Source organism: Vidua chalybeata, chromosome 2, assembly GCF_026979565.1.
Source record: "Vidua chalybeata isolate OUT-0048 chromosome 2, bVidCha1 merged haplotype, whole genome shotgun sequence".
NCBI classification, from domain to species: Eukaryota; Metazoa; Chordata; class Aves; order Passeriformes; family Viduidae; genus Vidua; species Vidua chalybeata.
This window is the reverse complement of record NC_071531.1, coordinates 56,572,788-56,596,617: the sequence shown is the minus strand read 5'-3', so window position 1 is coordinate 56,596,617 and position 23,830 is coordinate 56,572,788. Positions and strand designations below refer to the sequence as shown.

General features: G+C 36.9%; 1 protein-coding gene across 6 annotated transcripts in view; it reads right to left on the bottom strand.

The window, feature by feature from the left end:
• Positions 1 to 8,500: 8,500 nt before the first annotated feature.
• DIAPH3 (diaphanous related formin 3) overlaps positions 8,501 to 23,830 on the bottom strand; it is a 202,227-nt gene continuing 186,897 nt past the window's right edge. For all 6 annotated transcript variants that reach the window (XM_053935714.1, XM_053935717.1, XM_053935715.1 and 3 more), the window contains one exon: positions 8,501 to 9,889. In XM_053935714.1, the coding sequence (XP_053791689.1) occupies positions 9,633 to 9,889 (257 nt within the window). In that variant the 3' untranslated portion in view covers positions 8,501 to 9,632. The remainder of the gene's footprint in view (positions 9,890 to 23,830) is intronic.

The window sequence follows — 23,830 nt, the reverse complement described above, 5'->3', positions numbered from 1 at the left end:
ACTGCATGCAAGTACAATGCCAAGACATTTGTGGAAGTTGATTATTCCAAATATACATAGGCTATGTTGTACCAGTCAAAGTCTGATGCAAAGCACAAAAAGTCTGATGCAAAGCACAAAAACACACAGGAGGAAGAACAAAACAAGACACCTTGTCAGGTGATTGCTACAAAATTATGCTGCTGGGTGTTTTGACCTGCAGTGCCTGCTGCTGTGATGGTGGGTTGGTTTGAAGTGAATAGTTCTTTTGCCATAGGCTTAGTGACTGTTGGTGGATGGGTCAAAAGTGGGAATTTAATTTCAAGGTCCAAACTGAGCAGAAAATCCATGGGACAACAGGCAACACCACAGGGTCTAAAACATGCATCTATGGGATCACATTTTATGTGTGGTAGCCTCCAGCATACCACCAGCTGAAAGGCAGACAGAAGGCCCCCAGGGAAAAGAATTGTCCAGGTACTTGTGTTAGGTTCTGAAAGTAAAAAAAAAATGTGCTAATACCATCCACGGAGAGAATTTTCCACCAAGAGGACTCAATTCACCTTCTTCTTTTGTGAGCATGAGAGACATCTGCTGTTTCAAGCCTGACAAGAAAGAATAAAGCACATGGAGTTTGTGACATGATGCTGAGCAGGGGCTCTATCTTCCCTTTATTTTAGATTTTGGTAGCACACTGGTTTCTCTAATCATTTGCAAATGTTCAGTTACATCTGCCCACACCCGAGCTGGTCCCCTCAGGCTCTCTTTCTAGTTGAAGGAGGCAATAGGCATGGCTGCAGACTGCCTTCTCTCTTCCCAACATATGCAGTTGAAAGAGTTCAAATTGGCCTGTTCTGTGTAGGAGGAAAGCCATGATGAGTGATAAAGAAAAGCTGAGATGAATGATGATCTCTGTTGGGGATTTTAACATCAGCAACATCTGAAGTGAGGTAATATGAAGCCTGCACAAGAGACTGTGTGTTGTTCCAGGTAAAAAAGAATTTTCCTTTCACTTCTATTATTAGCAAGAGCAATTTGTATAAAATGTATTTTCCTCTCTGTTATAGCTGGATTGTGCACAGGGAGCTCAGGCTTCAGTGGCAATGCTCCCCTGCAGCCCTCAGCCTGATGCTGCTAACAATAAACATCTTCTTTTGTTCATGACATCTCCCAGGGAAACACGGAAAGGTGTCATATCACACACTTCTGGGCCCCATTTTTTATATAATTAACTGGTTTGCCACCTAAAATGCTGTAATTAAGCTTTCATGTGTAAAGCAGGAACATATGCTACTGTCAAAAGAATGTGAATGAGACAGGTCAGGCATTTCATGTTAATTTAACTATACCACGATTAACTCTCTTCCACTTGTTAGTGGTGACCAAAGGCAGAAACTACTGGTGGTGCTGTTGCTTGCACACAAACCTGGCAGGGCTCTCAGAAAGGTGCACTGTGCCAAGCACAAACAACATGACCTACCTTAAAGGTAAGTGTTGTTTCTGTCCAGCACGACTGATCTCAGTGATGCAGGGAAATTTTCTGTTACTGGTCAGTGAAGCATGCCTGAGTTAGTTGTGGATGGACAGGAGAAGGATGCTAAGGTACTTTGTTTTTATGACAATACTAGATTGTGGATTTCAAGTTCACAAAGTCTCTGAGTATAACAGTACTCTACAAGGAGTCATAGCATGGGCTGAGGCACTGGCCCTCTGTCCCCCACGTTATATAATGTTAATCTGTCCCTGAAATAAGTCTGACCTATGCCAATACGCCCATGCACAGTTTATGGGGTGACACAACAGAAAACACAGAGACCGTGTGTCCTGGGACACGGCCTTCAAAATTGCCTGCCCATTGCTTTGTTTTCAGTTGGCTCAGCCATTGACTGGAATGCTGCCTTGTAGACCATGTGTTTTCTGCTGAGTGGTCTTTATGATTGTGGCTCATTTAAGGAAAATTAGAATTGTATACAATTCTGAGTCCTGCATGGCATAAGAAATCTGATTACAGGATCATTTTTGCTGGTTAAAATTTCAGACAGTAATTCAACTCTCCTATCCAGCATGATATTTATTGGACTGGCAACAAGAAAATCATAATTATACTAAAAAAAACTGCACAGATTGTAGCTGGAAGCAATGAGACAATAAAGCCCCACTGTATCAGCTGTATAGCTGCCTCCAGGCTAGAACTGCACTTTGAGTCATCCTATTTAGGAGCTGTCTCCAGCACTCACTGAAGTCAACAGGAGCCTTTGATTTCTTCTCAGTAGGTGATGGATCAGACTGTTACAGTCTCCTTTTAAAGTTTAAGAACAAGGGGGCAAATGGCAAGCTTAGTGAGCCACATTGTACCGTTGAAATAATATAACTTTAAGAAGAAACATTCTCCTTGGAGGAACTTTAAATTTGCAGGAGGATGAGAGTTCAGGGCACTGCAATTACTACATAATAGTAAAATTTCATCAGTGAGCAAGGACAAAGCTGAATTTCTGGGGTAATGCTTGATGTGCAGCATGGGAGAGGTTTGTAAAAAACAAAATCCGTGGTTGGAAAACAGGCAGCATTTAGAAATAAAAACACAGCAATTAGCAGTGCAGTTTCCATGCAAGGGGCTTGAAGTTAAAAATGTATTATATTCTCATTTAAAACTTTATGGTGCTTTGAGATGAATATGCTGTATATATGATGGAACATACCAATCATTTGGCAAAAAACAGCCCAAAAATTCAGTGAATTAATTAGTTAATTGGAGCATTATCCATTTCTTTCTGAAGGCCAATCACAAAGGGGTCAAGTTGTTCTGCCAGGAAAATGTCCTAAGGGGAATATTTTATTTTACCTTTGTCAGCACATTGGAGAGGATTTCACTCAAGTCACCTTTGTATATTTTATTCATTAGGGCATGATCCTGAAAGGCTACACTCACCCTTTGATCAGAGTAATTTCATGCAGTCTGAGGATGACAAGTACTTGCGAGGACATGCTGGGGACCTCATAGGGTTAGGTTTTGGGCATCTGTGTTCTTATATTGGACTTCTGAGCTGAAAATGGGGCAGGATAATAATTTGAGACAAGGTGCTGAAACTGTGCTAATCAAAGCACCAGTGCAAAAGGTATAAGATGAACACAAAGTCTTCTTGGTTTTATCTAATTAAAAGCAATTTTAACTTTAATATAGGTTGGTGTATTTAGTATTAAATATATTGGAGATGGAAATGGAAGAAATGATCCTGCACAGCCTCTTTCATGAAAGTCTTAATTTGTTCTTGCCTGCTGATTTTGATGCTCTACCTAGGTGCTACTGAATTTTAACCGTTTCTTAGATAATGGAAAGATTTACTGTAGCACAGTCCTTCTGAGAAAAATAAAAACATCTAATGTGTCCTTGGGGATTTGGTAATCAAAGAATAGAAAATTGTATTCTGGAGCCAAAGTTAATGACAGCTTATTCTGTTCCTGCTGGACAAGAGTGCCCCATGTCCCCTGCTGAGGGGACAGGGAGAAAGCTGGCTCTTCCCAACCATCATCCAGCGGCTTGAGCAATTAATCTGTGGTGTGGAGTTGCAGGCTGGAATCCATTACATCCCAAGTGAAAAAAATTCTCATACTGTCATGGTTCCTGTTCCTTCTGATTCTCCACAATGTCAGTGGATTCCAGGATGGAGGTGAAGACAGGGGTCTGGTTATCTTGTCATGATGCTGCAGCACAAAAAGGCAAGGTGCCACCAACTATGTGGCAGTAATGTATTTTTTTCTGTCCAAGCCTTTTTAATGCAGTGCCCAAGCACCTTGGAGATAAATTAGTCATAACCAATTCCCCTTCTAAAGGGTTGGAAATCTCTCACCCCATTTTTCATTTCAAACCACTTTTTGTGGTTTCTCTACCTCAGTGGTTGTCTTTCAGGAGCAGTGTGGATGTGTTGTGCTCCGAGATTCATTACTGAAGAAGTTGTGAGTAAAATTGATGGGTCTTACGTTCCACTATCAAGGTGACTTGTTTGACTGGACTGCTCTGCTTTTCTATCCATTAGCAGAAAGTACCCTTCGTTAATAAGGAATTCATTCAACAGACTGCATAATTGCCATTTCTGTCTTAGTTAATGAAAGAGTCGTGTTGTACTCCATGTTTTCAACTATGTGCAACAACCCTCACATTAAAATGCAACAAATTAAACAGAGCTTTTACAAAAGCCTCTTTTTAAACTAACAGTTATAGAGTGCGAGGTTTAAAATGGCTTGCTTTGGACTGAAAATTTCAGTTAAGGATAGAACTATATATAAGAAGCCAAAATAATTGAGAATTTAAGCTCCTTCTGTGCAGCTTTCATGGAGTCATCAGACTTAGAGACTGGGTGTAATGGCTGTCTTTAGGAGGCATATGGAATATGTTCACATTCTGGTGCTGTTTTGACACCTGAATAATTTAGAAGAATGTCTTTTTTATTGTACTTGTGTGGCTCTAGAACCATGGGGTCTTTTTATGGTGATCCCATGATTTGAGGCCACGTTTGCTGGCCATGGTTTCTGTGTCTTTCCACAGTCTGAAACACTGGGAGGGCAGAGTGGCATCTGCATGCCTTCACTGTGCCAGCCAGGGCAGCTGCCAAGAGCAGCATTGTCTGGCACAGCCATAGGGAGGGTATGGCCACCATGTGGACTCCTCTTTCTCCTCATGCTCATCTTTTAGCTACCGAAGTGATGAGGAGCAGGGCTGGTGCTTGGATTTAAGATTAAAATATTCTCAGGTTTTATGGTAGCTCATATTCATCTCTGCCAGACTTTTCCTTCCTTTGATTCATTTGAGGGCTTCAAGAACTAACAGCCCAACAGCATTGCTTATTCTGAGGATATTCTGATATATGTCTTTGAAAAGACAAGACACCTGTGACCAAACCAACTCTGGATCACCCACCATCATTTCCTTCATGACCTTTACAGATGTCAGATCAAACTGGGCTTTTTTTCCCCCTAGTTCCTTCATTCTGCACTGAATGCAATTTCAGGTCCCAGAAGTGAAATCAGGCAGCACATTAATCAACTCTGCTTCCCAGCCTCTGCACTTCTGTCTTTCCATAGTTTATGTTTTCTGACTAATGCAACACAGATTTAAAAATAGGGGTATATTATCCTCCCAAAATACATACTATTCTGGTATCAGCAGTGGAATAAGCTCATTTAGATGAAAGGAACCATTTTCTTTCTGTGGAATAAAATACCTTATCTGCCTGTTTGGGTTACATTTCAAGTGTTATGCCTCCTACAGCATATAGGGCTGATGTTGCATGCAAGTCATCTGCTTAGTGTCCTTTTGGTATGCTGCTATAAAGTATTTCTCTTACAATTTCTTCAGTGTATGCCTTTGTATGGATCACAAAAAGAAAAAGCTGCATTATGGAAGAAGAAGCACAGAGGAGTTTAAATGTACTCAGCTAACATATGAAATGTAATGGCTATCTCTGCAGCTGGGAGGGAGAGAAAAATTGTGCCTGAACACCTCTTGTTTATTTTGCACTGCTGTCAGAGTGACCAGAATGCTTTATCAAACATGTTTTTACAGTGAGGAGTGGAGCCTTGCTCTAAATACTATACTTCAGCTAAAACATACAATAGTGCAATGGACAAAATGTGTTTGGAAAGGAAGAAAATGTGCTTGCTTCATGTGTTAAAAAAATGCAAACCAAATTCATTAGTTGGTGCTGTAGTTATTTTAATAGCAGATGGTAATTTTAGAATTTCTTAGATATAGGAAATCTTGGCATAAAATTAGATTGAAAAATTGATAAAGTGCAATTTGTCTAATTCTTTTTATTTCATTAACTAGACAAACAGTTCCTCAGACTTTCAAGAGAAGTTATTTTTCTGCTGCAGTTCAGTTGTGTAGAGCCCATACATTACATTTAAAAAAAATTAGAAAATGGTATAGTAATGCTTTATTTCATTCTGGAGAAAGCAATGTTGTCATGTAATTGCTTTTTTGCTAAGCTCTTTCACTTGACCCTGCTTGCTTATTAGAATATTTTAGGTGCCATAGCTTGGGGTTTATTGACCCCTGTTTGTTGCCCATTTGTTTTATAGTTAGTGAGTATTGTAAGGCTTGGAAAGATTAGTGTAAAAATTATAATTTGGTCCTACTCATTAGAAATGGATGTGGAAAAAGTGTTAGCAGTAAATGTCGTCCTTCTCAACTTTTCTAATAAAAGCCTGAAGGGCTGCAACACCTCCAACTGGTCAGCATTAACTCGTGCAGTTCTGGAGAATGTGACTTTGGATGGGCCAGGCTGAGGAATGGTTATATGAGGGAAAACAAAGAAAACTGTGTGCTGGAGAAAAACTATTTGCAGCAACCGCATCTGAGACATTTTTTTCCTACATGTGGTCCTTTCAGTCTCCTAAGCAGTAGTGTTCCCATAATAATTGGGAACTAAAAATAAATATTTTCAGGTTGCTGGTCCGTGCTTCTTCAACTAAGTGCCTAATCCAGATATCACATCTCATGGCAGCCACCACGTGCTGGCACTGTTGGACTTTTTCGTAATGAAAACACTTCCTCCACTTTTCCTTCTGGGCTTACACACACTGGGGTATTATGTACAGCCTGTGAGTCAGGTGACAAGCTTGGCTGTGCGCAGTTTGAAGAGGCTGCTCCAAACATTCCTGCCTTGCTAAGATCAAAACATTAGAATATTTCATACAAATTTAGACCACCACCACAAACAATACGGTGTCTACAGGAACTAAAAATTGATGTAGTAATCAAAATTCTTTTACGGAGTGAAATGAAATGTCATCCAAAACGTATATGAAGACTCAAAAAGATTTTACAGCTGTACTGGCAAGAAAAGTCAGGGATTTGTGCCTTCTGTCTGCTGCTCAGGTGGGGAAGGAGTCCTGCAAGAATACTTCAAATGCTTTTATCTGAACAGTTGTGTTTGACTTAATTAGGAAGCTCTTTTTATAAGGACAGAAGCTGTGAATTATAGAGAGGGTGTGGCCCAGTATGTGAATCCTTTGTCCATTTCTAACAGAAGTGGTTCATGGCTCAATCCCTCAGCTGTAGGAGTAGACTCAATACCTACTAAAAATGACTAGCACATACCAATAAAGATCTACCCTAAGTATTCTGAGATTGAATTAACTTTAAATTTTAAATAAATTATTTTTAAATTTAATTAAAGCAATTTACTCTATATAATTTACAAGCTGCATTTTATACTTTAATAAAAACATAAAATCATAGAGATCAATGCAGCTGCAATACTTTCAAAGTTTTTTTTTTCTCTGAACTCATTAGGCAATACTAGCATTTTTCATATCAAAAACATCCTATGTATGAGTTTATGTCTAATGGAAATTAAAGAAAAATAAAATGTAGAAAGAAAACCTACTGTGTACTTCAACTGGACCATGCACTTTAAGTAGATTAAGTTATGATGGTACAAAGAAGCACAGAAGGAGGAAAAAAACCTGGATACTGTTTTTACATGTATTCTAAGAAGTTGCACAGCTTTTTATTTGCCTTGTTACAGAAATAAAACCTCTGCAAATTAACTTGATGGCTGCGGATTAATTCAGAAACACAATACCTTAAAAGGACTAAAAGCCCTGGAATACATTTCTAAAAGCTTTCCAAACTGTAAAAAAAAGTAGCTTAAATTCTGTAATTTAAAGATAAATATTTATTCTAAAACCAGGAGATACTAGGCTTCTAGCAGCATTTTGTTATTTGCAAAATTCAGTAGATAGTTTTGTAACTTTTGCTTGATCAGCTATGCAGTAGTGTCCTGAACTGTCAGTTTTCTGAGGTGGAGTTTCACTCATTAATTCAAATGAACAAATTTACAGTGTTCATGAAAATAACTTGTACTTCCACCTACACACCACTATACTACCATCCTCCAAGTGTAGGAGGAACATCCTAATATTTAAGAGATGGCTCTCTATTTTTAGCCCTTTTATTTTAGTACATCCCCAGCAACTGAGGAGATCCAGTGTACTGCTAACTTTTATTCCCCTTGAATAGGCATTTTCTTTGTGTTTGAAATGTCATTTTATGTAGTCAATCATATTGGACTTTTTAGATATTAATTTTTACTGCACCCTGTAAATAGGGGTAGTAAGTCTTAATCCTGGAGGTGCAGAAGACATTAGTGGAACAACTATCAGTCGCTGTATTTCGACTTACACATTCAATATATATTTCAAGTTACCAAAGGTGTCTCTGTATGACAGCTGTGCCCACTGTTTGCAAGAGGAGCTGAAGAGATGTCTGTCTGACAGGCCTGCTCTGAATCCTTCCCTGATTTGTGTTTATACCTCTTTTTTTTCAGCAAAGGCGGGAAATGTAATTAGTGTATAATGACAGCTACAACAGTCCCAAAACCAGATTGATTCCCATGATGGCTGAAAACCCCCCCACACCGTGTGTGTAATCAGGCCCAGTTTTCGAGTCCTAATTAACTTTATTAATGTTTAGTGCAGAAGTACAAAGGCAACTTAAACAAGGATATAAAAAGCACTGGAGCATTGAAATACTGGTTTAATGTAACTGACTCTTATTGAAAGACATATTTTTCAGCATTTTGTAAAGAAAAATAAAGTAATTTAGAAGAAAGATATTAGATTCTTAATACACTCTTATATTAAGGAAGCTTTAAATAACGGAGCAAAGAGACTAACAATAGCTCCCTACTTAGTAACATTGGTAGCAACTCTTTCTGATGTGCAATTAATACGATAGCGAACACGCAACCCTGTACAGTGACAGTGGGATAAAAGAGATGCAATCACGTACAAGACTCCTGTTGTACCAGCAAGTAAGACTTTATGGGCTACTGGAAAATGAGTTTGTGAAAAACCAATTGAAAAAATCTTCTCCATTACATGTTCCTTTTATAGAAACATATTATTTCGCATGTGAAAAGATAAAACATTACACTGGTAAATAACTGTGAAGACATTTTCCCCAACTAAAGACACAACTGCAAAACCTTGCAATCAAAGCAATTGTATATATTATTTTGATATAGTTATCATAATAGCCTTAAAAGCAGTGATATATTAATTACATATAAAGTATATTATTTGCATAGATTTTTTGTTTACTGCCCATGGATTACCATTTGGTAAATACATCTATAATTCATCAAGCTTTGGTGCTCTTTGATGAGCTCAAACTGGAATATGGCTGATAATGTATATTACTGTAATTGTAAAGGACACTATAATGATCCATATTTGGTGCTTTTGCCTCCTAAATATAAAAATTACAGTAGAAAATATAAGAATATCTTTTCTGTTATTTATTGACCCTATTCTCAGGCATGATGATTTAACAATACTTAAAAGATATTCCTATTTTCAGAAGCACTCACAACAGATGGTTAGCAGCCTTTCCACTAAAAGGATTGTGCTTTGGAACAATTTAGTATTTATCTTCTTCTGATACTTTTCATATGCTTATTAAGTAAAAACATATAATAACTGTAGTATTGATTTGTACAGTCTTGCAAACAAAGTTTAGAAGTAGATTATCCACAGAGAAGTTAGAAAGACAGAAATATATAACATCAAAAATAGAAAATTATTATTTCTTTAAAGATGTAGTGTAGGCTATTGTTTTTAACTTTTATTTAATCTGTTATATGATTATTCTATAGTGCTCGCAGTCTCGCCAAGAGAGCTTCTACTTCTGGAATGGCTTCCCCCTTAGGAGGGGACCCGATACGATCCATTTTCTTTTCTTTGCCACCTTCTCCATGACAGGCTTCCCTTCTCCCAACAGCCCTGTTGAACACCTTAGAACTTGTTTCCACATCATATGTAACTTCTTTGGTGACTGGGCTTCTTGTCGAGTTTAGACTGATACTGTGGTGTGAACATGGTTTCTCTGGCTGTCCTTTCTGGTTCTCTGCAGAAGACAAATCAAACAAACCTTGTTTCACTATTAAAATACTCAGTTTCAATATTCTGTAACATAAAAAGACTTCTTGATCAGAAAAATTTTACATGCAGATGATGTACTACAAGGAGTCATGAATGCCAAGGAGGCAAGACAAAATATATTATCACTTCAAAAGCAGTGGACTGGGTCCCTTGGAAGTGATACAGACTTTACATGTCTTCATTAAATTAGCATCCATATTTCTTACAAAATCACGGATATAGCATGAGAGGATCCTCCTTTCCTACTGGAGTCAAAGAGATACCTAGCACCTCTCAGTGTCTTCCAAGGTTTTACCTCATAAATTACATTTCCTGTATACTTTTTAATTTTTCAAAATTTAAAATGTATTTTAAAATCTATTTTAATTTAATTATCCATTGTTATACCTTTTCTTTCCTTAGTGAACTTTTAGGCAGCTAAGCAATTTCAAGAAATTGCATAATTCACTATTTTTTGCTAAACACCACTGGCATTGCCTGTCACACAAAGTTGCACTCAGTTAATATCCAGGCAGGAGTTTTGCAGGTTTGGCATGTATTAATAGACAGATTTCTTTTTCTGTCACTCCCCACCCCTCTTCCAGATCAAGTGACTGTTTTCCAAACCAGCATATAAGTTGTTTCTCTCATAGATCTCAAACTTTTTTAAAAATAGGCGTACTCAATATTCATGTAACCTTGAGCAAAGCTTGAAAATGCCTTCAACACACTTGACATGACATTTAAAGTTTTTTGGTTATTCACTGAAAGATGTTCCATCATCCCAATAGTAATGACTTTGGAGCACAGGCAGTCACTCATGACAGTGTGTTTTATGTGAGTGCTGAAAATTCCTACTGAAAACAGCTTGTACATTAAAAGGCAGCTGCTGAAGATATTTACTGCACTGTCATTCCCTGACCAGGGGCTCTCAGTGATGGATGAGGATTTTACACACTTTCTTGGACAATCTCGGTGAATTTTGTAAGTATGATCACCTTTTGGGAGGTGGGAAGGAAATAAATACCTCCTTTCCATCATCTTCTAAATCAGATAAGCAATTCTTAGTTAAAATTTCTTAAGACAAATTTGTCACTTAGCTGAAAAACATATTTTTTTTTTTTTTACACTATAGAAAATAATTTGACCTTGAATATGCAGCAGCACAGTGTTCCTGAATCACAGGAGGCCAATGACTGGTTATGAACATATCTTTATAATTATATGTAATAAACCCATCTTATATAATTAAAATATTCCTTGTATGTGCACTCTTAAATATCCCATCCTACTTAAATGTTTATGCTTATTGATTCTGAACACATATTTACAAGCAGATAAAAGCATGCTACCTGTGTCAATATACAAACTACCAGCTGCACCACAGACCTTCCTGTTTACATTCAGGAAGGGGCAGCAGGAAAAACTGTTGGTTTTTACAAATCAACACTTTTAAGTATAAGAAAACACATTCATCATCAGAGATGAAGCATAGCTGTTAGACTTTAAAAAGTCTAAAGGAAATTAGGCACTGAAAATAAGCTTCTCAAATGTACTACCAACCAAATTTTAACTACTTTATGTTTCAGCAGTCTTCACCCCAAAATGTGAGGATGAACTACGTGTGGTCAATTAGACTGTATAACAAAAATGGGGAACTCGACTGATGCCTCAAAGTCAAATCCAGCAGTAAAATCCCCCAGTTTCTCATAGTGTACACGGAGCAGAGTAGAGGTGCCTTAGAGAGAGACAACTGCCGCCTAAGCAGGGAACTGCTGCAAGCTAGCTATTAATAAGTAGCAGGTCATGGGATCTATCCAAACTCTTTTACCACTTTGAAACTCAGTAACTAATTGAGGCTTTCACTTCAGCGTGTCCCACATATTGCTGCCTACAATCTGGAATTCTGTAGAGATAGGACAGAGTAAAGCTGAAGAGAGATGTGCCTTTTTTTCCCCTTAAAACAACAGTAGTTGTGAATTTCTAGGCATCGACTAATAAGTACAACACTTAACTCGAATGACCAGCCTTTCCCTTCACTCTGAAGGGTCCTGCAACAATGAAAAATGGCATTAGGAAACTGCCTTAAACAGTGTCCAGTTTATGTGAGTAGTTTTTGTTTTATCTCCTTTGCAATGATAATGTCAAGATTCACTAGAAAAATCACAAAGTCTCAGGCTAGTGATTAGCAGCATTCCTTAATAATGAGAACACTTTGGTCTCAGCCATGTTACAAATAATATTGAGCAGCTAGTGTAAATTTTAAAAAATAGTACTTGGACACATTTTATCTAAATACAGTATTATCATCTCAAAGTTGTTATTTCAGCTTCTTTCTAAATCAGGCAGCACCTTTACTGCTTACATTCTTCAGTCAAGGAGGAAGGAGGAACTTCTCCACAGAGCATTGCTGTGCCTAAGTGCAAGTCCAGTATTAGCAGATGTGGATGTAGACAGTTCCCTGCTTACCAAATTGGCTGTTGTAAATTTGATTCAGAAACACTGAACTTTGCTAGGCCTGGCTCAGAAAGCATACACATTTACTTACAGCCCTAGATTTCACTTCAGTAAATGTGCACATAAAGAATTAACCACTGTATTACTTGAGGTATACGTGCTGCTCAGAGCAAAAGATGAATTATCTTTAAATCAAAGTGTACAATTAGTTAGGCACTATCAAGGTAAAAAGTCTCACTAATTCCTCAGTTTTTTAAGACAAAAGAAATTAATTTTTGTTAAATCCAAACTCTTAAGCACTCTATACTGCTTCACACACTGATTCAAAACTCTCAAGCATTGGTGCTTTGGTACCACATCCATTCCACTGCCTTGACTTGGGATTGTAACCTCACCTCCCTCAAATCCTATGCTATAGTGGTGAAACCAACGAAGTTAATCTTCAACCTGTCAGTGTTGAGGTGAGTGGTTTAAAAAAAACAGTGCATCTTGCATGTGAATTCAGAACTACATGGCTGCAAACTGCTGTAGGTTAGCATGCAGCTTTGACCACAACTATGGAAAAACTCGACTTCCTTAGTTCCATATGATAAAGGCTATAAAGCATATAGTTATTTACTTGCAAGAAAAGCCAGAAGTCAAGATTAACTGACAAAGTAAGTACAAGAATAAACAGCCATTAATTTACTGCTATTAGACATTAAAACCTTGAACCACCAGAGTAATGAAGTTCTGGGATTAACATATGTACATGCGAAAGCAGGAAACCATAACCAGTCATAAGCAGGAATTTGATCTGTTTCTGAAAACAGTATTTGATATGGCTGCATAAACAGCCTGGACATGGCTTAGTGACATTGGCCACCTATGTTTCCAGAAAAAGGGAACACACAGAAAATCCACAAACCATACCAGTCTTAGCAGACTTTTCCTAAAATGTTTTGAACCATTACATCATAGACATACATAAATTTGTTTTGTGCATTTGACAATAAACTATACTGGAAACAAATTATGTATTTACTCACATGTATTATTTCAAATACACTTCTAAAGAACTGAATATAATTAAACACACAGAAGGTTAAACAAAAACTACTCATGGAAAGGCACTTCTGGATGAATTCTTGTTCAGAAGAAAGCTTACATTTCTGGAGATACACTATTTGTCCACCTACTGTAGCAAGGCGCACCTTCAAGCAGTAGCAAGACAAAAAGAAATCAGACATTAAAAATCACCAGATAAAGACAGAACTTATTAATTTCCCGTATATACTGGAAGTAGTTGAGACAAGTTTCTACTGTTTGGTCACTTTCAACAATCGAAATTTATCATTCACCTGTTATCATAACAATGACTATGCAGGGGAAAAAAAAATCAATAATTTTGAATTCATTATTAAATTTTCTAAATGCTATAGGTGATAACCTATAATAGTTTTGATTTTACTGCTAGTGAATGCTCCCAGGCATGGGTTAGGCAGAGATCAGGCAGAGATCATATTGTCTACTACAAAAGTCTCAATGTCCAGATTCCATGATATTTAGATCTTTTCTTTCACTTGTTCAATATTGAACTTTTATGGGTCCTCCAGACCTATTCAAATGCAATTTTTGTAGATATTAATTGTTCAAACTCTGCTGTTAACAAAAACATTCCCAAGCCATATTCGCAAAACCTAGAGCCAAAAACTTACTATCATCTAGACATAAGACTTCTAACAGCAATGCTCAGAAAATCAACTGACAGAAAATTGTGCTTAAAATAGCTGTCCACAGTCAAAATTATGTCCTAACACAGCATAACTTATAATGGTATGCTTATAACCTATTAAAGGATACAACATATTCAGAAAAGGGAAATTGTGCCCTAGTATCTGAACAAAAATAAAATCAGTAGTATGAGACTTGCCTGCTGTGAACTTGGGAAAAAAAATGTGATCAGTTGGAGATTTTAAAATCCCACACAATAGTGTTATATATTACCTTTAATAGAGAAAAAAATGATTGCAAGAGACTCACTAAAGTCGAGATAGTTTTAAAACAACTAATAAATATTTAATATTAAAAAGGATGTTGAAAAGCTTTATTTCATCACAGTTTCTCAGTAAAATCTTGGTACTAAGGACATATTTTGATTTTATGTAAATACTTGTAGACTGATCGAAAAATAAAGTTGCAAATACAATAAGGAGAACAGCGTTGTGTGGCATTATATGCTGGTATTACAATCATACATCTCAATGCAGGGCATGACAAAACTGTAACATAACAAGAACAATTGTAGTTACAACCTCATTACATCTCTTACCAAGTTAACAGGGAAAAATTCTCAAAAACCCAGTGGAATATTTCTGATCTCACTGACTTGTGCTCCACATGCTACATCATATTCCTGAAGCTGTATATATGCCAACATTTTCTAAAGCCCACCCATACTGGCATTACTGGCAATGCAAATTATTTTTATATTTTAAGTCATGACTTGTCATTTAAGTCATGTCCTAGACAATACTCTGAAGGAATGTCCCCATACCAAAGGGTTTTAACTCGGAAAAGATAATGGCCCAAGCCATAACTTACCACTGGCTCCCCAATTTGGTGCCGTAGTTTCTCTCTGGCTCCTCATCCATGACACACAGAACTGAAATTCTCAAAAAGCTACAGCATGCTGATGCTGTGCTCATGTATTTTCCCAGCAAAATATCAGGGGAAAAGATCCTGCTCAAAGCTTGCCTTTCCCCAGAAAGATCAGAACCAGAATTTAGACATAATATGAAAGACTACTATAGCTAGAAGGTCCATGTGTATTACATAAGATCATTCATGAAAAAATGCGATAGCTTCTTCCTGGATGGTTTAATGGAAAATATTTTAAATACTTTTTATTGATTTCATGTTTTTGCAACAATATCTCTGACTGACAAGGGTAGGCTTGAAGAATGCCCCTGGTAAAAGGAGCACTGTGTGTTTTTACAACTTATTTCAGTTTGAACCTTCAGCTTCAACCCTAATCCATAAAGGAGTGTGACCTGTACTCAAAAGACCTTTGCTTGATAAACAATTTCTTACACCTTTGTACTTCATACTAAATGCCCACAACTACACTAATCTTAAGCAGACAATAGCTCATGAGACATGAAAAAGTGTTACTGATATTTGGAACATTTTTTTTTTTAACTTTGCACATATCATTTAATAGTTGCTGCTGTTCTTGAGTGTTGCATTAAAAAGGTGTGAAAGACAAGGAAGAAACACTATCAGTAAGCTCAATTTAGATGAGACAGTTTTCAGAAATAGTGAATATAGGGGGTTTATGTGCATTTCAAAGGTAAGAAATGAGTATATCAGCACAGAATGTGACTAATACAGAGAATTTATAGAAACTAAATTTCAAGGACAGTCAATTTCAAACTGTGAGCAAACAAATTTTTGATAAGAGGAACTATGCTGGATCTTTTTACTTGGCCCTAAAGTAAAGCCCTTAAAAATTCTTTTAATCCCTTTCCTCCCTATGTCTTCTCAAAGACTACTTTAATTTCCTGCCGATCACTCCATTCAAAGTTTTGCCTATCTTTTCCGAAGACACATTGCAATGAGTTTGGACCAATTTCTCTGTTTAAACTAATATATTCTCACCTGTGATAAGACAATGACTTTTTTTCTACAAGAAACGCAACTTTCATTTACTGGATTTTAACAAAAGTCTTGAGAACCTGTCAAGATGATAAGAGAAAAGAGTGTGGATCAAGCTGCTGACAGAAATCACCCAAGGTCAGTGAGAGAAGAAACCTCTGCAGGTGTCTTGTAAGATGACTGTTTCAGACTTAGGAGTTTGGCAATCTTCCTATTTCACCCTGAATTACAGTTGTTTTTCTGTGTCTTTTCATGCATTTTTCCCCAAAAGAAGGCACATTTGACAGCTCTAGGAAAACTGCAAAATGGAAATTTGCAAAACAGAAATCTGCTTTGTGGCCATTAATGATTTTTAGAGCACATGGTTTGAAACATTCTTGAAAAACTAAATTCTAAGTGTCTTAATTTCCAAATGGATAAATCATAACTCATAACTTTAGTATTAACAACTAATAAATTAATATTCATATTTGTGTCAGAAAAAGACAGTTAAAAGGTAAATATTGATCTACATGAATACCAGAGGCATGGGGTCTTCAGGCCCCAGAGGGCAGAAGCAATCCACAGCCTAGGGGTTTATAGGATTTCTCTCAAGGTACAAATAGGACAAACATCAACTTTTTCTCTTCTTTAAGTCAGAAAGTATCAGGGAAATGACAACAATAAAACTGGAAGTTAACATATTTTAGAGTATTTTAAATTCCTGGAATGCAGTTTGTTATTTGTTTTTGTTCACAGCTATACTGCAGCTTGCATTCCAAACTGTCTTTAGAGTTAACAGTCAAAAATGATGACTAAGTTAGTGACCTGTGACAAGATACACAGAGGTCCATAGTCTAAAGCTACCCTCTTCAGCTGATGATAATTAATGTAGTTCACACATACTAAACTGCCTTCAAGCAGTAGACACATTTAGTCTCCAAACCTGTCTACAAACCAGCTCCCTATAGATGAATACTGCTTTCAAGGTGCACTTTGATAAAAAAAATCTTCAGGGATATGCAAAAAGACTGCTGTCATCAAAGGAAAGCCACTAGCAGATGCAATGGGGAATGATAAGCAACATGCTGATGAAAATAACTGTAATGGAAAAGAAACACAATTTTGTCTTTGTTTACCAACCGTTGAGGAAAAACACAGTAGGAAGCCTCCTTCCTCTGGAAAATAAAACCCACAACAAATCCAAACAACAAAGCAACTCTTAAAGACTGACCTTATATTTATGAGATTCTACTCACTGCACTTCTAAATGTTGTTGTTGCTTCTGTTCAGTATATACTATTTAGCATACACATTGAAAAAAACCCAGACAAACAAGCAAAACCCCACACAAAACATGCCTGGAGAGGTTCAAGGACAGGCTGAATGGAGTTCTGAGCAACCTGATCTCATGGCTGGTGTCCGTCCCCATGGTGTGGGTGTTGGAATTAACTGACCTTTAAGGCCAATTCTGACCCAAACTATTCTATGACTTTATATATAGTCTTGGGTTAGACATATGATGCTTGTATCCCCAGTTGTCTGTTCTGTTTATGTTGGATATTAAGTTTTGGCCCTTTAAGATTGGTTCTGAGAGCGAAGCGTGAGAGAAGAAGGGCACAGTTTGCTTTCAGATGCTGCGCTCACTCTTCCACATTCCAGCTCCTGGACTGTGCTGTCTGCAGCCTGGACAGTGGGACAGGGCTCTCTTTGCTTTTAGTTAGGTTTTTGCTAGCTGAGGCACAGAAGATCCCTGGACTGTGTTTTTTTTCTTTTTCTGGAACTGTTCAAACCTGCTCTGGACTGAAAACCCAGAAAAAACCAGGAGCTCACATCTGTGGCCCACCGGGGCCAGGATGTGGCATTTTCCAGCACAGGAGGGACTGATAACAGACTGAGCGAGATGAGCTGCAGCCCATGACAAGGACTCTCTGAATTTGCCATCTCTTCAGAACAGTGAGAGGTTCCATTGTTTAATATTGTTAATTTTTCTATGTTTGTGAGTATTTTGCTTGTTAAATAAACAGGTTTTTCTGCTTCTCTCCAAGGAGATTTATGTCTCCCAAACTGGTAGGGGGAGGGGCCGCTTGAATTTGCTTTCTAGAGGGACTCCTTCAGAAGTTTCCTCCCAAATTTGCCTTAAACCAGGACATGTCTCTATTTCCAGTAACTGCCTTAAAAGTTTGACACCATTAATATTTCTTATTCACTACTCTTAATATCAAACGTTTACAAGATATTCCCCAGCTATTCCAGTTGCTTCTACAAATCCATACAATTTTTATTTCTTATTTTTATCCCAAACTTCCATTCCCAGGTTTATACCAGCAGTGAGAGTACTGGTAGATTGAACTGATTTAAGTTTGAATACACTTTGTAATACCAGATCAAACCAATGAAAAAAAACATCTTTCTCTCATCGTCTGTTGCTCTTTTCTCTTAAGGAATCAAACTACTTCTAAGCTAAAGGGAGATCTACAGAGTCCTGGAAATACTTTGGGAACAGCATAAAGAGGAGAGGCTAGAGCTGAAAGTAAATTTTTAGTAGTAGTAGTTTTAACAGTTGAATAGAAACACAATCTGCTCACATTGCTGTAAGAGGCACAGGACCAATGTCCTGGGGTAGCTCTTCCCACACAGGTCACAGTCAGAGTGGGCTGTCATTCACTATTATTCAAAAGATTGCAGGAATAACATATGGTTCTCAGGCTCCTCTAACTCTGAACGTTTTTAAAAGAGGTCGCTGGAAGAAGAGCAACAGAGAGCACTACATGCTGTTAATGCTATGACAGGGAAGAGTGTAGTGATTTACTAACCTGGACAAGTATTTATGAGAACTCTGAATTCTAATCTGTGCTTCTTTATAGCATGGGTGCTTTTTAAGAGAGCAGAAGCAGACCTGACTGTGAAGTTTAACTTGCGTAAACTAACATCCAAGATTGCCTTTATGAATACACTGGATGCAAATGGAATGAAGCCAAATCATCTTAGTTCATGTAACTTTTATATTATTATTATGGTCCTTACTTTCTTCTGACAAAGCTCTGCAGAAAAAAATTGACAGCATGCTAACAAGTAGACTGTAACCTTGGAGCAGGAAATAGTACATATTGAAGAATACTCTTGTGCAAAAGTAAATATTGGGAAATAAAGGCAGAAGAAAAGTTATCTCTCCCTCACTCTACAAGATTTTATAAACATATTCCTTTGACAATTCTTCTCTCTCTCTTTATATGATGCTCTAATTAATGCTATGTGCTTTCACCTAATTATGAAATCCCTCTCTCTGGGATGGACTCATTTGGCCTTGTTCATGTGTGGAGAGTGACGGGATGTAAAAAAATATTTCTGCTCTGCACATGATCCAGCCATATGTGTATTCGACACCAACAACTGTACTCTGCAAGTGTGACAAACTGCTCTGAAAAGGGACGCAGATTTCAACAGTCTCTGAAAGAGGAATTATTATTTAAAAATGGCTTTTACTGACACCTCCAAATACCACTGAATTATCACAAGACAAATTCAAGCTGCATTATCATGGGTAATTAATCCAGTCATTGTGAATTCAAAATGCTGTGTTTAATGTCACTAATGGCATGCACTTTTTATGCAATGAACATATTTACTGCCCTATATTTGACCAGTTAAACTCTTAGCAGCCACTTTGGTATGTTAAAATCAACAGAAGCTAACAGTAGTACTTCCTCCTTCTATTCTTCATCAATTGCACTCAAATACTATTTATTAATCACTAGATAACAAAAGTTAACCTTACCATGTAGGAGGGTTTTTTTTTTTAAATTTTCAAAAATCTAAAATGCAACACACCTTTGCACATACAGAAAAAAAAAAACCTCTCTCTCATGGAAGAACTTAAAATATTACATAGAATATGAAAAACTGAGCTACTGAAACCCTGAAGCCTTTATACTCAATGAAAAAACAAGGCAGAAGGCAATAAGACCTCCCAAGCCATGGAAACAGAGGATTCTTAAACACAGACTTGTTTTTCTTTTGTCTGTTTTGACTTATGAAGCAGTCTTGCAAATGAGTTTAGCTCAAAAGGTGATATTAAAAACAAATGGTTAGAGATCATCATGGTATATTAATTATGCAAAAGTACCCAAACCAAATTTAATCAGAAACAGGAGACTCCAAACAGGAAAAATAGTCTCTCTCTCTCTCTTTTTTTTTTTTTTTTTTTTTTTTTTTTTTTTTGTTTTGTTTTGTTTTGTTTTGATGGAGACAGTTAAGAAAACATTTTGGTAATGCCAGAGCATCTGCTGATTAAAGTCAAAGCTGCAGGATGCCAACATTAAATCACTGAACCATCTTGACAGCTTCTGGGTACTTGAATTTCATTCTAATAATAAATTGCTGTGAAATTTACACAAATCGGAAAATTAGCCAGAAAATGTTGACAAAGACCATAGGTAAGAACATATAAAGCAGATATCAAATTGATTTGCATCTGAAAAAACAGAGCTAAAATAAATGTTTGACACTCAGACATTTCATAGCTGAATTTAATTGGTAAACCTCGAAAAGACTAAGTGCTTTAAGAACAGAATATAATTTTATCATTCATTTCCTAATGATTTTGACCTGTCTCTTTTGTTTGGAATTGTTAGCATGCTTGTTTGTTTAACATAAACACAGATGAGCCGTTTGAACGCAGCCTGCAACATTTAAAATCAGTTTTTAATTCCTGACACCTGAGGATTCCACATAGAATAATATACTTCATTGTAAAGCTTTAATTGATGCATCTATGTGCTGCAGAGGGTGATTACTTGAATAATAAGTATGAGATTTGTGATCTGGTTGCTAAGCAAATGTGAGAAAGAGGAAAAAGTCCAAGAAACGATGCAACAATGAATCAAGGTGTGATGACAGGATAATTATTCTGTGAAGTGTCATGTTGAAGGACTCTCAGAACATTGACCTGCACTTGATCACACATCAGAAGACTGCCTGAGGGGTAATTAAAATAATAATACACAAGCTCAGACATTCACAAAGAAAAAAACATATGCTTAACTTATTATTCTGTAGCATGCATGGTCAAATACATTGTCATTTTAAATGTAAATGTAAAGACAGTGCAAGAATTCAGAGAACAGCATATTACAGAAAAGACCACTGAAGTTTATTTGAATTAGCATGAATGCTTTTCTTCAATTATTCTGGGTATTCAACTAAATATTATTCATACTATGACACATAAAAGCATAACATCTGTGAAGGGGTTTTCTGAGTGAAGTTGGGAAAAATGTAGTCCTTTTAAAATAACGCTTAATATTGTAAGGGAACATGTTCAAGAAGAACTTTTCCTCCTTTCCCTGAGATTTTATTGCTGAGCATGACATCATATGGTAGAGCATCAGTCAGCTGTGTCAATTATCCTCTTCCAACCTCTTTCCCACCCTGAGCCTCCTGGCTCCGTGTTTTTGTGTGTGGACAGACAGAAAGCCACAACACTGTGCAAGCACAGCTCAGCAACAGCTGAAACACTGGTTTGGTGGCTTCACCAGTCACTAAGACAAAGCACAGCAGCTTATGGGCTGCCATGGAGAACATAAAGGCCAATCCTGGCACCCCCAGTAAAACCAGAGATAGTGTAACAACTCTATGCCATTGCATATATGAATTTGATAGAAGCTGTTCACATGACAGATTTCAGATTTTAATGGCAAACTTTTACACAGTTACATTTTTTCCTGTTTAGACTTTTGTTTAGTTGTTTACTGTATCAGTTTATATTGCCACGCACCCCACTACAAGCCTAGACTTTAGTTCCAAGCCCCTACGTGACCACATCTAAGCAATGACAATTCCTTCTCAAATTGCAGACACTTCACTGCCTTTAAACCAGCCACTGCCAGTCTTGTTTAGGGGTGAGCTTTGCCAATTGTATGAAATCACTAGTGTTTTCTACTTTGCAACTGTATTGACTATAGATGCCAACTCAACCCATGAAACAACTTATTTCCAGGACCAAGTTTGTCTGTGATGGAAATCACTTGACTGCTCAGAAACCTCAATTTTCCCCTCCGTTATTCCATACGTAACTGAAGAAACTGGAAGACAGCCAGGAGAAGTTCTGTGGAAACTCTTCAAAAATTTAAGACCACTCAAAAGACTTGAAAAGATTTTTTTAGGACACAAGGTGCACATACAGTTTCACGTGCGCATAAATTCATTCAGGCTAGAATGTCTATAGGTTATTCTCAGTTATACACGAGCACAATCGCCACGCAGTTCTCATAAAGAGAATTCTTTTTCTCCCACCATGTTCTAAAGAGATGATAAAAATACCTTTTAGGAAACACAATATACATAATAACTATTAAAATGACACTTCTTTCGAGAACAACTATATTGTGCAAACTCATTGCTAGCTCATCAGTTAAATTAGTCACTTATACTAAACACGTTAGATATATTCTCAATTTTTTTCTAGCACCTTCATTAGTGCTCATTTCCAGAGAAAAGCTACACCTGAGTAGCTTTAAATGATAAGGAAGAAAAACAAATGCAACTGAAAAATCTCATAATGTTCAGCAGTTCACTTTTCTAAGGAAAATTTATCAAAATGCAATTTTTATGCATGTTACTATTAATTTCAAATCAACATCCTATAGAAGAAATATAATTTTCAGTTTTGTGTCATAAAATAATACCACATACAATTGCTATTATTATCTAGATTCTCAATGTTAGAAGTGTTAAGAATAACAATTCAGCTGACTCCAAGGAGATTTGTAAAAATTTTGCAGCAAAAATAGTAGGCTAGATATTTATGTATTTTTATTTCAGAAACATAACTGAGGAAAACTTTGTGGAAGGGAGTGTGAAGGGAGAATATCATCTATGTCTAAGAATTCAGTTATGGCATTCAATAATTTATCTTACATCTCTTAAAGCATTTGCTTCTTCTGAGCTTACTAGCCAAACAGATTTCTTCCAGAAATTAAGCTTAAAATCAGGACAGTTTCAGTAAGCTGAAGCAGATGTATAAATTTATAACTCTTTAGTTAGGTAACAGAATACAGCTTAAAGCAAAAAGTTCAATTACATTTTTGTAGATGCATTTCCTTTTTTTGTGGGAATGAATACTTTGAAATATTCTTAAGTTACATTTAAAACAATAAACTGCAAATTTAACTGGCCTTATTTACAACTACAACTATGAAACAGATATAACTCATTGACTATGGATCCATATGTTTTGCAGGTACAGAAACAAACCTGACTCTTTTCTTCAGTGTTATATAAAATTGTTTGTAACAAGAGCATGCAAACTCCTGTGTGTCCTTGTGCCTGACCAAAGGCCCTTGATCCAGTGTGAGATTAAGCGGACCGAATGAATTTGTGCTGGTTGCCTTAGGCTTCCTTCACATTCAGTGAGGAGAAACAAGCACTTTTAAACTGTGCTTCATTTCACCCTGACGTAGATATTTCAAACAGGTAAAGAGAGCCCACACTTCAGATATCTAAAAGTAACTTCTGTATCTGGGAGTTTTCTTTTGACTGCAGCAAAATCTGCATAAAAAGTGGATTTCCTAGTCTGGACAGAGACAAGGGATTGTTGAGATGACACCTCCCCTTGTAAGGGGATGTAAGGGATGACAGGGTGCAGATTCTGTGATTTTAAGGCCTGATAGACCATTAAGTATACATCTCACCACTTATTTAAAAGAAGCTGTAAAATTTCACAAAACTTTTTCTGGCTACATGAAGAATATAATTAAAACAAATTACAGTTGCTACAGTGAACACTTTGGATATAAGCAGAGGAACATTGTTTAATATGCAATATGCTGACAAGAACTGTAGATGTGAAAGACAT